Raw genomic sequence first — 14832 nt, forward strand, 5'->3', positions numbered from 1 at the left:
AAGTGACCCCCTCCTGCTCCATAGAGGAAAGGTCACTGCTGTCTTGTGGCTGTAGCCATGGTAAAGGCTCAGCCGAGGAGACCACATTCTTCATGTGTGGAATTCTTCATCTTGGTATCTTATCATTTCTTTTGCTTCTTTCTTTGGACAAATCCTTAGTTCACCAACAATCCATAAGACCATGCCCTAACTCAACTCAGGAAACTTGTATTTCACAACCTCCTCGGGGATGCACACACATTGGTAAAAGAGACCCAAAAGAGCATGTCTTGGCATTTCCTCAAAATGTTAAGCAGAATTACCACATGACCCAGTGATTCCACTTGTAGGTATATATCCCCCCCAAAAAATGAAGACATGCTACACCAAATGCAGGTATCCATGAACGATCAGAGCAGCATTATTCATAGTAACCAAAAAATAAAAACGATACAAATTTGCATCAATGATGAATGGCTAAAGAAAACATAGTCTATTCATACGAAGGAATATTGTTCAGTCATAAAAAGGAATGATGCACTGATCCATACTACAACATGGAGGAACCTTGAAAACGTACCAAGTGGAAGAAGTCAGTCACCAGAGGACAAATATTGCCTGATTCCATTTATATGCAACATTTAAAACAGGCAAATCAGTAGATGCAGGAGGTAGATCAGTGGTTTGCAGGGTCTGAAGAAAAGAATGAAATACGGGTTTTCATTAAGACATGATGAAAGGAATGAGATTGTGGTGATGATTGCAACAATTTTTGATCATACTAAAAATATCAGTGAACTGTTGTCTAAGGTGGTGAGTCTTATGGTATATGCATTATATGTCTGTGAGAAATGTTCCTCAGAACAAGAAGCCCCTTCCCTGTGGTCATTTAGCCAGATCTACTGGGGATAATGGCTCTCTCCTAGCCTCATACATCCCTCAGGGCACAGAGTTCAGTCCAGTGAAAACATTATTTCTTTTACCCTCTAATTTTTTTCTCTCAAAAGTTCTCATTTCTTCTAAATTCCAACTTGATAGAGCAGTTTTGGAAATGGATCATTGTGCTATAATTCAGATGTTGAATGTCCCTCAAAGGTCCATAAATAAAATGTTGGACCCCATGATGGTGGTATTTGAGGTGCTACAGGGATTTAACATGTGGGACTTTACTGCAGTTCTTTAGAGAGTTGGTGACATGCTCTCAGTGGGACTGTGGGACCCCAGTCTCTTCCTCTCTCTACATCCCAACTTACAAGGTGAGTGATCTTCTCTAACACGTGTCCCTATAGTGATGTTCTGCCCTCTCCAGAGGTCCAAACAAATGTGCCAACCTACCTTGGGCTTGAATCTTTAGAACTATAAGCCAAAAGAAACTCCCCTAGTCCATAAGTAGCCTGTGTCAAATATTTCATTATAGTTTGAAAAATGGATTAACACAATTGAGCAGGAATTTATTGTCTCTCTGAGCTCCACACTCAAAGGAACTCATTTTCCCATCACCACTCATTTCCCCACATGCCATGTTCTTGGGTGTCTCAGGATGTCCCCCACCATTCTCTCCTAGCTCCTATGCCATGGACCATGGACGAATACGGTTCCTCAGCCAGACTACCTGCCTTGAAATCTCACCTGTGCAATTCACTAGCTATGTGACTTAGTCCAACAGTTGTCTCAGTTTGTCAGTGTGAAATGGGGATAGCAAATGGACCTACTTTCCTGAGTTCTAAGGTGTAAGTGAAAATATCTTCTGACCCAATAGAAGACAGCCATCATCGACGTTAGTCTGCTTGCAGGAACACCACGCATCTGCAGAGGACAAGGCTCCAGAGGAATATGCACATAACAACAGCATCCAAAGAACACCTCCACCTGGTATTTCTGACAGGTATTCGACCTGGCATCCAGCCCATGAGTCTGAAGCCAGGGTGCTTACTGTCCAGGGGGTGGGGAGGGGAAGGGGGGACAGAGCTATAGTCTGATCATGACACCCCAAACAACTCATTTTTCTGTTTGACTGTGTATGGGAAATTAGAAGACTGCTGTTCAAAACAGCCTCTGTTTGTTTCGATCGTTCTTACTATTGCCGCTTGTCAATGTAGCAAGGCAAATAACTGTCCTCACAGACCTCAAGCATCAGAAAAGTCAGGATGGCTGCAGGGGACATGGGAAGAGACAGGGAGAACCAGGGGCAAGGCAGAGCGTGAGGGTCGGGAATGAGCATGAGGGTAGGACCCTGTTCCCAGAGTCTGCAGAGACCTCCTCAGTGCCTCTTTGCACTAGAATAAGATCGATTTTCCTGGGTATACAAAGTAATTCCTACAGAAAGGATGAGTGGAGCCTTTCAAAATTGAAAAATCACAAACATAAGTAAACGTTGTAGGTGTTTGTGTGTCCAAAGTGTACCTTAAAACAGTTCAACATCAAAAGAAAAAAAAATGATTGTTTTTTAAGATGGAGGAAATGTACAGAGGATGGAATTGAAGACAATGAGGAAGTTGGAATATCTAACACATCGTCATTGGTATTAGAAAAGCACCTTTCCATGCATTAAAAATGAGTCAATGATTACCAAAGATTACAGTTTCTTAACTGTCCCCACAAAAAGACAAAGGAAACACAGCAGTAGGACAGTAACCTGTCTTTTCTCATAAATTGTCATGCCCAGGAAGTGTGGGCTAAGTGATTGAGAAATCTGAAGTTGATTTACTTGAAAGACAACTGAATTGATGAGGCAGCCTTTGCAGGAGGAGGATTATATACCCAGGATCTTCCTTTCACCACATCAAGGCTCACAGCTCCCAACCACATCGGCTTCTTCAGGAATACAGGTGAGTGCTTCCAGCCACTACGGCTTAGCAGGAATTCCTTTCGAAGATCAAAACAGAGATGTGGTTTCTATCATGCATGTACTTTGTCTTATTGTATTGTACTTATTCTTCCAGGGGAAAAAAATTAACGTACCCCGTTGACCTAATTTGGTCTTTATCTAAAAAGATATATTTCAAAGAAAACTGATCCATGCTTACAATCATGTGGTGGAGTTGGGGGGGGGGGGCGGGGGGGTCAGCCTCAGAGCTTCAAAGAAAAGTCAGAGAGTTTCTTCCAGAGACCTGGCTGCACGTTGGCCCCGGAAAACCTTGTCCTGGCATTTGTAATAAAGCCTTTCTCCCCAAACCTAGCCAACCAATGATAAGGGAAAGATACAGGAAAGATAAAGATGTTCTATGACTGGTCTACAAAAGTCTTTTTCAATAGTACTTTCATGAGTCTTCCAATTAGAAGATGAACACATGTGCATTCAGAAGGCTTGGAAGGTAAAAATCTTAATGGCCAGAGTTCCACAACCCAGATAAGTCATTTTTAAGAAAATTTCATGACAATAAAGTCCTTCTAAGCTGGATCCACTGCTTTCCTAGGAATTCCCGACCAACCAGTCACCATGAGTTCACTCAGTGTGGCCAACACCAAGTTCACCCTTGACCTGTTCCGGCAGCTGAGGAAGGACGGGGACAACGTCTTCTACTCCCCGGTCAGCATCCTGTCAGCACTGGCCATGCTCGACCTAGGGGCCAGGGGGAACACTGCCCTGCAGATGGAGAAGGTAGGCGTCAGCTGACCCGCAGGACCTGCCCAGCTTTCCTCTTCACTGGGCTGGCTCACACACACAGGGAGGGTCGCAGCTCTGGGGACCTGGTGGGTAACACAAGATGCCCAGCAGACTTTCCAGGGCTGTGTGATCACAGAGCTCTTGGGGAGACACCCCCTCCCCAAAGCTGCCCTCTCTTGATGACCCCCACCACTGCCCATCAACCAGAGCTGAGAAGGTGAAGTGATGGGCTGACTAAACCAAATCCAAGGGACCCATCACCAAAGGTCTCCCCAATGAACAACGAAGGCACATTCTTCAACGTATCTGGAGATAAACCAGCTTTTCTGTGTTTTTTCAAAGAACAAATTCATACCCTGAAGTTCTGGGGTTGGGTGCTTTCAGTGTCTTTACGTTTTGTTCTCTTCCTTTTTTGAGGGTTTTGTTCTCTTTTTCTCTACTCTGGATTCACAGATCTTTTGAGTAAAGTTGTCTTGACCCAGATCCTGTCTCTTCCAGGTCCTTCATTTCAATGAAATCACAGAAAAAGCAACAAAGAAACCCACAGCCCCTCATGTAAGTATTCTGGTCCTGGGAGAGCTCCAGATATCTGAAGTATCTGAGAGGGTCTTAGTTTAAACAGGGAATTTCACATAAACCGAGGAAGGAAAATCCTAGATGAAAGACTTTAGGACATACGGAACAGTTTCACATTTTATTTTCATAATTATTACTTTCAAGTTTTTGTTTTACTCAGAGAAGGTCAGCATTGAACTTAAGAACTCAAGTCGGACACCAGATAGACCAGCTCCATTCTTCACAAATGTGAACATAAGCAATTCATTACTGCCCTGAGTCAGAATGAGCTCATCCCAGTCAACCAAAAAGAATCTGACCCAATATCTGCAAACGCTGGCAACAGGGCCCAGCCTACTATAAATAAGAGGTCATAATTAATGTGAGCTAATGATCACACTCACAATAATGTTACTAAAATAGTTTAACTGATTTAATTAAAATGAAAAGGAATAAGCACAAATTCAATTATATTTTGGAAAATGATGGCTAGCAGATATATTTGTTTAGGGCTTTGACAGAACAAAACTCTTAGCTACTAAATAGAAATTTCCAGATTCAGATAGAGTTCAGTTTAAAACATGGCTACTCACTCTGTCTCTTAGGCAATTTTATCACTGAGCTTTTTTATTTTCATCTCAGCTAGACTGAGATTCAGATGACCTATGGGCTGTTCTTAGCTGAGTACCAGGCTCGAGGTGTGCTTACATGCAGAAAATGGCCATCACATGACAGATCACAGTCAACAAGTCTTAGAAGATGACCACACCAAGGGCTACATCAGGGCTTCATGTCATAGCATTTAAAATATCCAAACTTCAACATGACCATATGCTTGGTAGCTGTTAGAAGTGAAATAAGGTTTGCACCTTAAGGAACTCCAATTTTATCTGGAAAGATAAACCTAATTATTTAAACTACTGAGAGGATACCCAATGGTGCCCTTTAGTTCAGAAGAGAACAGATCAGAATATGTCAGAGCTGGAGCAAAGAATTTCCTGGAAGAAGTTGAATGTAAGGTAAATTCTTCAGGGTATTTGAGGTAAATACAGCAAATATCAGAGAATAAGCCAGAGGTCATCTTTGAGATTATAGACATAAGTGTTGGTACTGATCTAAGTGACTTCAAGTGAGTTTAGCACACACATGAACAGGGTAATTCAATGAGCATCTTTTTTGGATGTTGAAGGCTGGAGAGTCAGGAATTGTGCACCACGAGATTCAAAAGTTTCTGACTGAATTAAACAAACCCAGTGATGCCTACAACCTGAAGATCGCCAACAGAGTCTATGGAGAAAAGGAGTTTCAGTTTCTTCAGGTAATTCCCCTTGGCTCTCCACACCTGGAGTCTGCCTCCTGGTCCTATGTCTCTGGATGGCCAAATGGGGGAAAGCCAGACAGAGGCTTCTGGCTGACTCCTGGGCAGCTCTGGCCCCAGGGGAGGCAGCTCTATCACAGCTCTGACTGCTAGAGCATCCGGTCCCTGACCAGGCCTAGATGAAGTGTGGGTCAGGGGAAAGATAAGTCAGGAGATGCCATTAATGAACAGGCACTGACTCCGTCACAGAGAACGCCTTTTGTGGGAAATGTCTGACTAATGGGGTATTTCTGGAACAGGCAGACTGGGATGGGCCCCTGGAGGGGGCCGGGAAAGCACCAGGGAATATAAACCCAGATGAGAGACGCACTGGTAGAGCTCACTGTGAGAAGTCTCCCATGTGATTGATCTCCTTTAACTTGCACTGAAATTTGCAAACCACAGCCTCTTGTTCCCCAGGGTTTTGCGAGGGGGTGTTGAGCCTCAAGGAATCCTGCACTCTCCTTGCACACTTGCCCTCATGGTGCCTGTATACAAATATACAAGTGCAGAGATAGTGGTTCTGGCCAGGGTCTGGGTTCAGCTTACTTTAATTGTAAATAATTAAATGGGGTGACACATAAATCTTTCTTAATTCCTTCTTTCTTCCTCCACTTCAAAGGAATATTTGGACGGGATTAAGAAATTTTACCTAGCCACTGTGGAATCCCTTGATTTCAAAAATGCTCCAGAAGAAAGTCGAAAGAAGATTAATTCCTGGGTGGAAAGCCAAACAAATGGTAGAGTATGGGAGGGCTACTCATGGCGGAAACTTTTGATCACCCTGTGAGGAAGCGCCAGATGTGACATGGTAGGGAGTCCTGGGTGGGGTGTTATTGGAATTGCAGAGAGGATGGAGGAGGCAGGGCAGATGGTCCCAATAAATGTGGAGAGATCCAGGGGGAGCAGGGAGAGGAGTGAAGGAGGTAAACTAGGTGGAGACATGGCTGCAAAGCTACTTGCACATGGCCCCCGGCTGACATTATCTTTGTGGACCCCAAATTCCCACTCAGCCCCGTTTTGAGATTTTCTTGAGGTCAGAGCCAAGTGTTGATTATGAATCTTTAGAAGAAAACAGTCCAAAGAGCTTCTTCCTCTTACTCCTCTGGAAACAGGCAGCCCACCTGGAGACCAGGCATCCTGCCTTGAGCTGTCACTGCCTGGAGCACACCTCCACCAACTCTCCTGCAGGGATTACCCCAGGGTCTCCTCTACCCACAGCAGAGGCTTCTCAAAGCCTCCATTCTGTGGACAACTAGTGCCACCCCTTACTACAGGCCGTCCTTGCAGCAGTTCTACAGGAGACTGAGGAAGAGAAGGAACCCCCAGGAGCAGCAGCTGACAGCAGGGGACTCTCAGTGTACAGAGCTTAGGCCATTGTCCTTGAGGACAATCAGGCCCTGTTTCTCCACATGAGAGGCCCACCTTGGGAAAACAGAAGGGGAGGAGCAGAGGAAGGAAGGAAAGAGTCAAGCTGGACAAGCAGATAAAATCAGCTCCTCAGTGTCCCCTAGACAGTCTCACCTCCTTTCCTGTCTCCATCCCTGTAGCTCTCTAGGGCTGGCACCATGAGAAGTCTGCACCTGGTGGCAGTCCACGAGTCCCTAAAGCAGTGGCACATAAATATAAGGACCAGTCATGAAATTGTGCGTAGCATTCTATTCTCTCCAAAAACCATTTGTACTTACATGATGACCTTTTTTTTTTCCCCCTTACAGAAAAAATCAAGGACCTATTTCCTAGTGGCAGTATTGACCAAACCACCAGACTGGTTCTGGTGAATGCAGTCTACTTCAAAGGGCGGTGGGATAAGGAATTTAAAAAGGAATTGACCACAGAAGCAAAGTTCTGGCAGAATAAGGTATTGCATGTGGAAAGTTAAATTTAGACGCATCTGATGGGATGGACCACTACAGTAGAGCGTGCCGTGAACAAGCAGATATTGTTTTGTTTTATTCTTATAATTTTAGTTAGTTAGGAGTGCCTGCAAAAAATAGTAACTTCTGTCTTTATTGCTCAAAATTCCTGAGTTGTTTCTCCAAAAGAGAGGGATGTGTTTGGTATCTCATTAATATTATCTTTTTGTCTAACTTGGTATTTATTTGATGCCTTAATTTATTATAGAATGTGAGCAAATCTGTGCAGATGATGGCCAAAAGTGGGCATTTTAATTTTGCCTTCCTGGAGGATGTGCAGGCCAAGATCCTGGAAATACCATACAAAGGCAATCACCTGAGCATGGTCCTGCTGCTGCCCAATGAAGCAGATGGCCTGCAAGAGGTAACACTCCCACTGACCTTTCTTCCTTCTATTGCCTGATTTTTTCCCCCATGGTAACTGTTTAAGTCTAAACAAGACAAAAACTTTGAGGCCAAGGTGCCTCGAATAATAAAAAGTTCAAAACAAGGAACAATGACTCAGTCACTGAATCAGATGATTCAGTGGCACACATCTGTAATCAGCAACTCAGGAGGCCAAGACAGAAGGATGACAAGTTTGAGGCCAACCTCAACAACTTAGTGAGATCCTCAGCAATTTAGTGAGACCCTGTCTCAAAATAAAAAAATAAAAAGGGCTGCAGATATAGCTCCATGTTTAAGTGCCCCTGGGTTCAATCCCCAGTATATCCTTACATGATAAATAGTTTAGCTTACAGCCTGACACAGGCTTTATTTATTATCATTTACGTAGAGCTATACACATTAAATATCAGTTTGATGGCAACAAGCAACAATTAAACCTAGAGAAATGTATAGCAATGTGAGAAATGTTTAAAAACATATCAAGCAAAAACTAAGAGTAAAAATAAGTCATGTACTATAACTGCAGTATGTAATAAATAATCTGTGCAAGAAAATAAAAAGTCCAACCCATAGCACAAAAGTTAATAACTAGAATCAACAAATGGGACTTACTCAAACTAAAAAGTTTTTTCTCAGCAAAAGATACAATAAGAGAGGTAAATAGAGAGCCTACAACCTGGGAACAAATCTTTACTCCTCACACTTCAGATAGAGCCCTAATATCCAGAGTATACAAAGAGCTCAAAAAATTAGACAATAAGAGAACAAACAACCCAATCAACAAATGGGCCAAGGACCTGAACAGACACTTCTCAGAGGAGGACATACAGTCAATCAACAAGTACATGAAAAAATGCTCACCATCTCTAGCAGTCAGAGAAATGCAAATCAAAACCACCCTAAGATACCATCTCACTCCAGTTAGATTGGCAGCCATTATGAAGTCAAACAACAACAAGTGCTGGCGAGGATGTGGGGAAAAGGGTACACTTGTACATTGCTGGTGGGACTGCAAATTGGTGCAGCCAATTTGGAAAGCAGTATGGAGATTTCTTGGAAAGCTGGGAATGGAGCCACCATTTGACCCAGCTATTCCCCTTCTCGGTCTATTCCCTAAAGACCTAAAAAGAGCATGCTACAGGGACACTGCTACATCGATGTTCATAGCAGCACAATTCACAATAGCTAGACTGTGGAACCAACCTAGATGCCCTTCAATGGATGAATGGATAAAAAAAATGTGGCATTTATACACAATGGAGTATTACTCTGCATTAAAAAATGACAAAATCATAGAATTTACAGGGAAATGGATGGCATTAGAGCAGATTATGCTAAGTGAAGCTAGCCAATCCCTAAAAAACAAATGTCAAATGTCTTCTTTGATATAAGGAGAGTAGCTAAGAACAGAGTAGGGTCGAAGAGCATGAGAAGAAGATTAACATTAAACAGGGATGAGAGGTGGGAGGGAAAGGGAGAGAGAAGGGAAAATGCATGGAAATGGAAGGAGACCCTCAGAGGTATACAAAAGTACATACAAGAGGAAGTGAGGGGAAGGGGAAAAATAATACAAGGGGGACAAACGAATGTCAGTAAAGGGGGCAGAGAGAGAAGAGGGGAGGGGAGGGGAGGGGAGGGGAGGGGAGGGGAGGGGAGGGGAGGGGGGATAGTAGAGGATAGGAAAGACAGCAGAATACAACAGACACTAGTATGGCAATATGTAAATCAATGGATGTGTAACTGATGTGATTCTGCAATCTGTATATGGGGTAAAAATGGGAGCTCATAACCCACTTGAATCAAATTGTGAAATATGATATATCAAGAACTATGTAATGTTTTGAACAGCCAACAATAAAAAAAAAAAAAAAGAAAAGAAAATAAAAAGTCTACAAAATGACACATACAGAAGACGGATGGCATAAGAAGTAGTCATATATAGTTCGTTTGGTTCAAAATAATGTAATTCTATTTGTACATACATGTTTGTACATGTGAACACATATAATCAAATAAGTCTTCATATACGTTCAGGCATGCTGTTTTTGCTTATTAGAATAATGTCTAATAAACTGGATCAACTGTGTATATTGCATTTATTGCTGAACTCAAAATTTCCCACGTATTCCATTCATTGTTAAAGTGTGCCAGAGTCCAAAAGTTGATCGTGTCAGTTTCATTTTTTTTTTTTCCATCTTTATAGCTTGAAGACAAACTCACTGCTGAGAAGTTAATGGAGTGGACCAGCCCAGAGAGCATGGAGATGACTAATGTAAATGTGTGCCTCCCTCGATTCAAAGTGGAAGAGACCTACGACCTCGTGACCATATTGAGAGCCATGGGGATGGAGGACGTCTTCTGTCCAAAAAAGGCTGACCTCTCCTGCATGACAGGGACACAGGGCCTTTCAGTGTCCAAAGTTGTGCACAAGTCCTTTGTGGAAGTGAATGAAGAGGGCACGGAGGCTGCGGCCGCCACGGGCGTAGTAGTTAAACCAACGTCCGCCCCAATGCCCCCTGTTAGTTTCTATTGTGACCACCCCTTCCTGTTCTTCATTAAGCAAAATAAGACCCACAGCATCCTCTTCTTTGGCAGAGTCTCTTCCCCTTAAGTAGGAGGCCTCTGTCTCTCTTATGAGGACAAGTCACAGAGCAAAAAGTAAACTGAGGCTGGAAATAACACGTCCTTTGTATATTCATTTTCTTTTCAGCCTCAGAGTCCCCACTAAGAATGCGATGGTTGTAGGAGCCTCTCTTTTCTCTCTTTCTGCACACACATATGAACCAGTTTCCTTCTTTTTTTTTTTTCTTATAAAAATTTCCTTAGAGAACAAAACGTTCAATGTGAAGATTAAAACAATCCATACCTCATCTTCTAAATTGGACACGATTGCTTCTGTCCTGTTTTGGATGAACCAAAGCAAATCACACTTTCTCTTCAAACTCATCAACCTAGACACCCACTTTTCCTTCAATTGAGGTGATATCTGGGACCCTTCTTATATTTCTAAATTCTGTGATTCTATTAAATCAGTCAGCAATAAAGGAATGACCTGCTCAAATTGTTTGTTCCTTTACCTTTTTTTTCTTTCCAACAAAGTACAAGTGATCAACCACACCTAAGAAATAGGTCAGAAATATATTAGTCATAGAGAAAGAAAAATTCAGATCAAGCTCAGGAAGGCTGAGTCTAAAGTGGTAGGAAGATAAACTTCTATAGATATTCATTTTGTATTTCTTAAAATCAAGGAAATTTTATTTATTATTTGGCTGTTAGCTTTTGAGGGTTTTTTATTTGTTTTTTGTTTGTTTGTTTGTTTGTTTTTACACTTCTGGGGATCAATAAAATCCAAATATTCTACCTCTGAGCTAAACTCCCAGCCCAAGAAAATGCTAGAACTCTACTTTATGACAAAATGGACTTATTCCAGCTGTCCACATTTTTAAAATATATTAATATAATTGGCCATATTAACAGATTGCAGGGAGAAATTTCTTAGACCTGCATTGTACAATGCAATAATTATTAGCCACAGCCGCTATTTAAAATTAACATTAAACAAAATTAAAAGTACAGTTTCTTCATCTCACTAGCCACATATCACATTCTCAACACCCACGTGTGATTGACAGGTATCATGTTGCACCATGCAACCGCTGAACACGTCTAGTATCAGACCCCATCACCAGAGAGCACTTGGCTGGACAGCAATGCACAGCACCTGGAACATTACATGACAAAATTAAACATATGTGCTTTATGAGGATTCTTAATAGGATAAAAACAGAAGGAGACTGATTCTTTAACGTATTAAAATATGTTAGATACATAAAATATAGCTATCTAAATTTCAAATCCAAAATCAAGTTAAATAGGAAACAATGAAAGCATTGAATTCAAAGGGTAAAAAAGAAATCCAATATTATTGCTATTTTTGACAATCTCTGACAATGAATTAGTTAAAAGGAAAAGGGCAGGTCAGTGTATAGATTGTGGTACCATTTGTGGTTTTTGAGAAAAAATAATAATAGTAAAGTGTGCACACATGATTTTAGCTAAACCTGTGGTTTGTCTCTAGAGGAATATGTAAGAAGTTGGACCATGTGTTTTGGGGAGGAAGGGTACCCCAGTGGTTTGGTGACATTGGGGACAGAGGTACTTTGAACTATAAACCCTTTTCACCTTTTGTGTTTTAAATATATCTCCTATTCAAAATATTGATCAAATCTATATTTTTAAGAAGTCAACTGATTCTGATTCTTTAGTTTTACTTATAAATCAAGGTCTGGCTTTTAAAGTAATATCATATTTGCATTTATATATACCAAGTCTGGGGCCCTGGGTTCAATATTCAGCACAACATAAAAATAAACAAATAAAAATAAAGGTATTGTGTCCAACTACAACTAAAAAATAAATATTAAGGGGCTGGTGTTGTGGCCCAGTGGTTGAGTGCTTGCCTCTCATGCATGAGACACTGGGTTCGATCCTCAGCACCACATCAAAAAATGAATAAATAAAAATAAATATTAATATATACCAAGTCTCTAGGAATGTAGAGTATGATAAAAATACTGCTACTGGAATAAGATATGACCCATATTAAACAAAACAGAATACTCTGTAATTATACCAGATTATTACTACAAAGAGTCACTATTACACTGTATTTCTAGTATGTAGTTTTGACAACTACCATTTCCAAAAGACTGGTAAATCTAGTTCAAGGTACTAAATAGTGATAAAGAAAACAATGTAATGACTTGAAAAAAATGAGAAATTGAAAATATATTAATCCCCACATGGTTCTATATAAATTTTTGAATGAAATATGACAGTTAAGATAACCAGGTTGTGGCAAATGGCTGTGCTGTCAAATGATAACCCATGTCAATGTCCCCTTTGTAAGGACAAATCCTCCTTGCTGAAAATAACCATATATTTTTAAGAGTATTTGCTTAGAAATTTTGTATTTCTAAATATTCTCCTCCTTCTTCAAAATGTAGATAAATCTTTTTGAAGAATGAACAGATCTTTTGTGAGTTTCATGGCCAAGGAATGTCTTTCTTAAGGACCTGGGAACCACTTCCTTGAAATGGAAGCATCAGAGAAGATAATGCCCCTATGTCCAGGAAAAGACTAAGAGTCTGACTTCAGGGGTACCTGACTCCAGATTCCAAACGACCCCCATCCTAAAGATAGAAGCTTGTTTTTCCTTTGGGTGAAGTCAGTTCCCTAACTCAGGTGGCCATCCCAGTCGCCATGTGACTCCAGGATGAGTCATGAGCGAGGGATGGAGACATAAAGTGCTCTTACTGGAGGACTCACTATTAAAGCAATAATCTTGAGAACAAATATCTACTGTGTATCTTCATGACTATTGTTATGGTTTGGCTATGAGGTGTGCCCCTGAGGTCCTGTGTTACTGCAGGAATATCCTGAAGTTAAAAAAAAAAAATGGACAATGAGAGCTGTGACCTGATCAGTCCACCCTTTAAATGGAGTAACTATAGGCAGGTGGGGCATGGCTGGAGGAGGTGGGTCACTGGGAGGACCCCTGGAGGGTGCATCTTCCCTGTGGCCCCTGCCCCTTCCTCTCTCTTTGCCTCCTGGTGGGCTTGAGGTGAGCAGTATTCTTCCACCCCTCGCCTCTGCCATGACATTCTGCCTCCTTTGGGCTAAAGCAATGAAGCCACCAACCATGGACTAAACCTCTGAAACTGGGCGACAAAATAAACCTTTCCTCCTCTGAGTTGTTTATATTGGATATTTTGGTCACAGTGATGCTGACTAACACAACTCTATGAAAGGGTGAGATTTCCTTTCCCTCTGTCTTGGTAATTTCTTAGCACATTATCTGTATGCTCATTACATTCTGATTTATGTTTCCTTTCTCTACTCCCTTCGTGGGGAAGATTTGGGGATTGGGAGAAGATTCTGGTTTTGATTCTATTTCCCCAACACATAATAAATACCTACCCACCCCACACCTGAATCCTGCCATGGGTCACTCAAATAAATGTGTGTGCTAATTACAACAGTGAAGAGAAAGGTTGTTTACCTAGGAGCGTGTGATGCCTTGTGGGATGGAGAGGCCACTAGGTATCATCCTCTGTGACACCTGGGCCTCAGTATTCTGAGGTACCTGGAGGCAAGTGTGGGACCTATCAAGACTGGAAGGGTTCACAGGGAAGCTGTCTTTAGTGCCTTCACCTCTAAATTCTCATTTTTAGAGCAACTGACTACATGTCTAGGAAATGGTGCCCTCAGACTCCCAGGACAGCAGAAGCCAACTCCCTGGCCACAGCTCTGAAATTTTCATCTCCTAAATATCTTGGGAACAGGAGAGGAGTCACTGGCAGGGTCATTCAGAAAGAGAATAAAATCTCACATGAAATTCCCAGTCTTGGGAAGGATTCTGGTACCTTGCTGTTGGGGTAAACACTCAGTGCCCAGAAGCCATGCTGTGTCTGAAGGGGAACAAGGGGCTCCCATGGATGTATTGGGGGAGCAAGGAGGAGGGAAAGTGGTCACATCCCTTATCTCCAGTCTTAAATGGGGATCGGAGCAGAAGGATCTTGGTTGTGAAGTCAAGTCATGTACTCATTAACCATCTGAAGAAACCCCTATGAGCAGTTGACACACACCTATCAGGTAGTTATTCCCCCTGCTGTTAGGGACAGCACCACCCTGAGGAATCCACGAGTCTAGAATGTTCAAAACCTCTCTGTTGGGTCCTCCAAGCTCTTCCTTTGGAATTAGAAAACAGCATGCCCAGGCCTTTGCAGCCCCGGGCTTGACTATTTTAACATTTTCTTATGATTTTTTAAATTTTACTAATCATTATAGTAGCAAATGTAGCTCAAAATTATGAGTATTTATAACACTGATTTTTTAAATTCACAAATCCCATAATAGCCTCCATGAAATTCTCTGTTTGGATGTATTTCACCATATGAGCCAGATATTCATGAGTAGGAAAAGAAGAGGGCCCCCTGGGAGACCAAAAGGATCCCTTTTCCCTCTTCTCC

At 41.8% G+C, this 14832-nt stretch overlaps 1 protein-coding gene across 1 annotated transcript; it reads left to right on the forward strand.

Moving 5' to 3' along the window:
- Positions 1–2675: 2675 nt before the first annotated feature.
- LOC114108186 (serpin B4-like) lies at positions 2676–10862 on the forward strand. The gene is made up of 8 exons (XM_027955808.3): positions 2676–2807; positions 3396–3580; positions 4085–4141; positions 5331–5459; positions 6121–6238; positions 7217–7359; positions 7623–7778; positions 10005–10862. The coding sequence occupies exons 2-8, from the start codon at positions 3419–3421 to the stop codon at positions 10410–10412; spliced, it is 1173 nt and encodes a 390-aa protein (XP_027811609.2). The 5' UTR covers positions 2676–2807; positions 3396–3418; the 3' UTR covers positions 10413–10862.
- The last annotated feature ends 3970 nt before the right edge of the window (positions 10863–14832 follow it).

Source organism: Marmota flaviventris, chromosome 16 (assembly GCF_047511675.1).
Source record: "Marmota flaviventris isolate mMarFla1 chromosome 16, mMarFla1.hap1, whole genome shotgun sequence".
Classification (NCBI taxonomy): domain Eukaryota; kingdom Metazoa; phylum Chordata; class Mammalia; order Rodentia; family Sciuridae; genus Marmota; species Marmota flaviventris.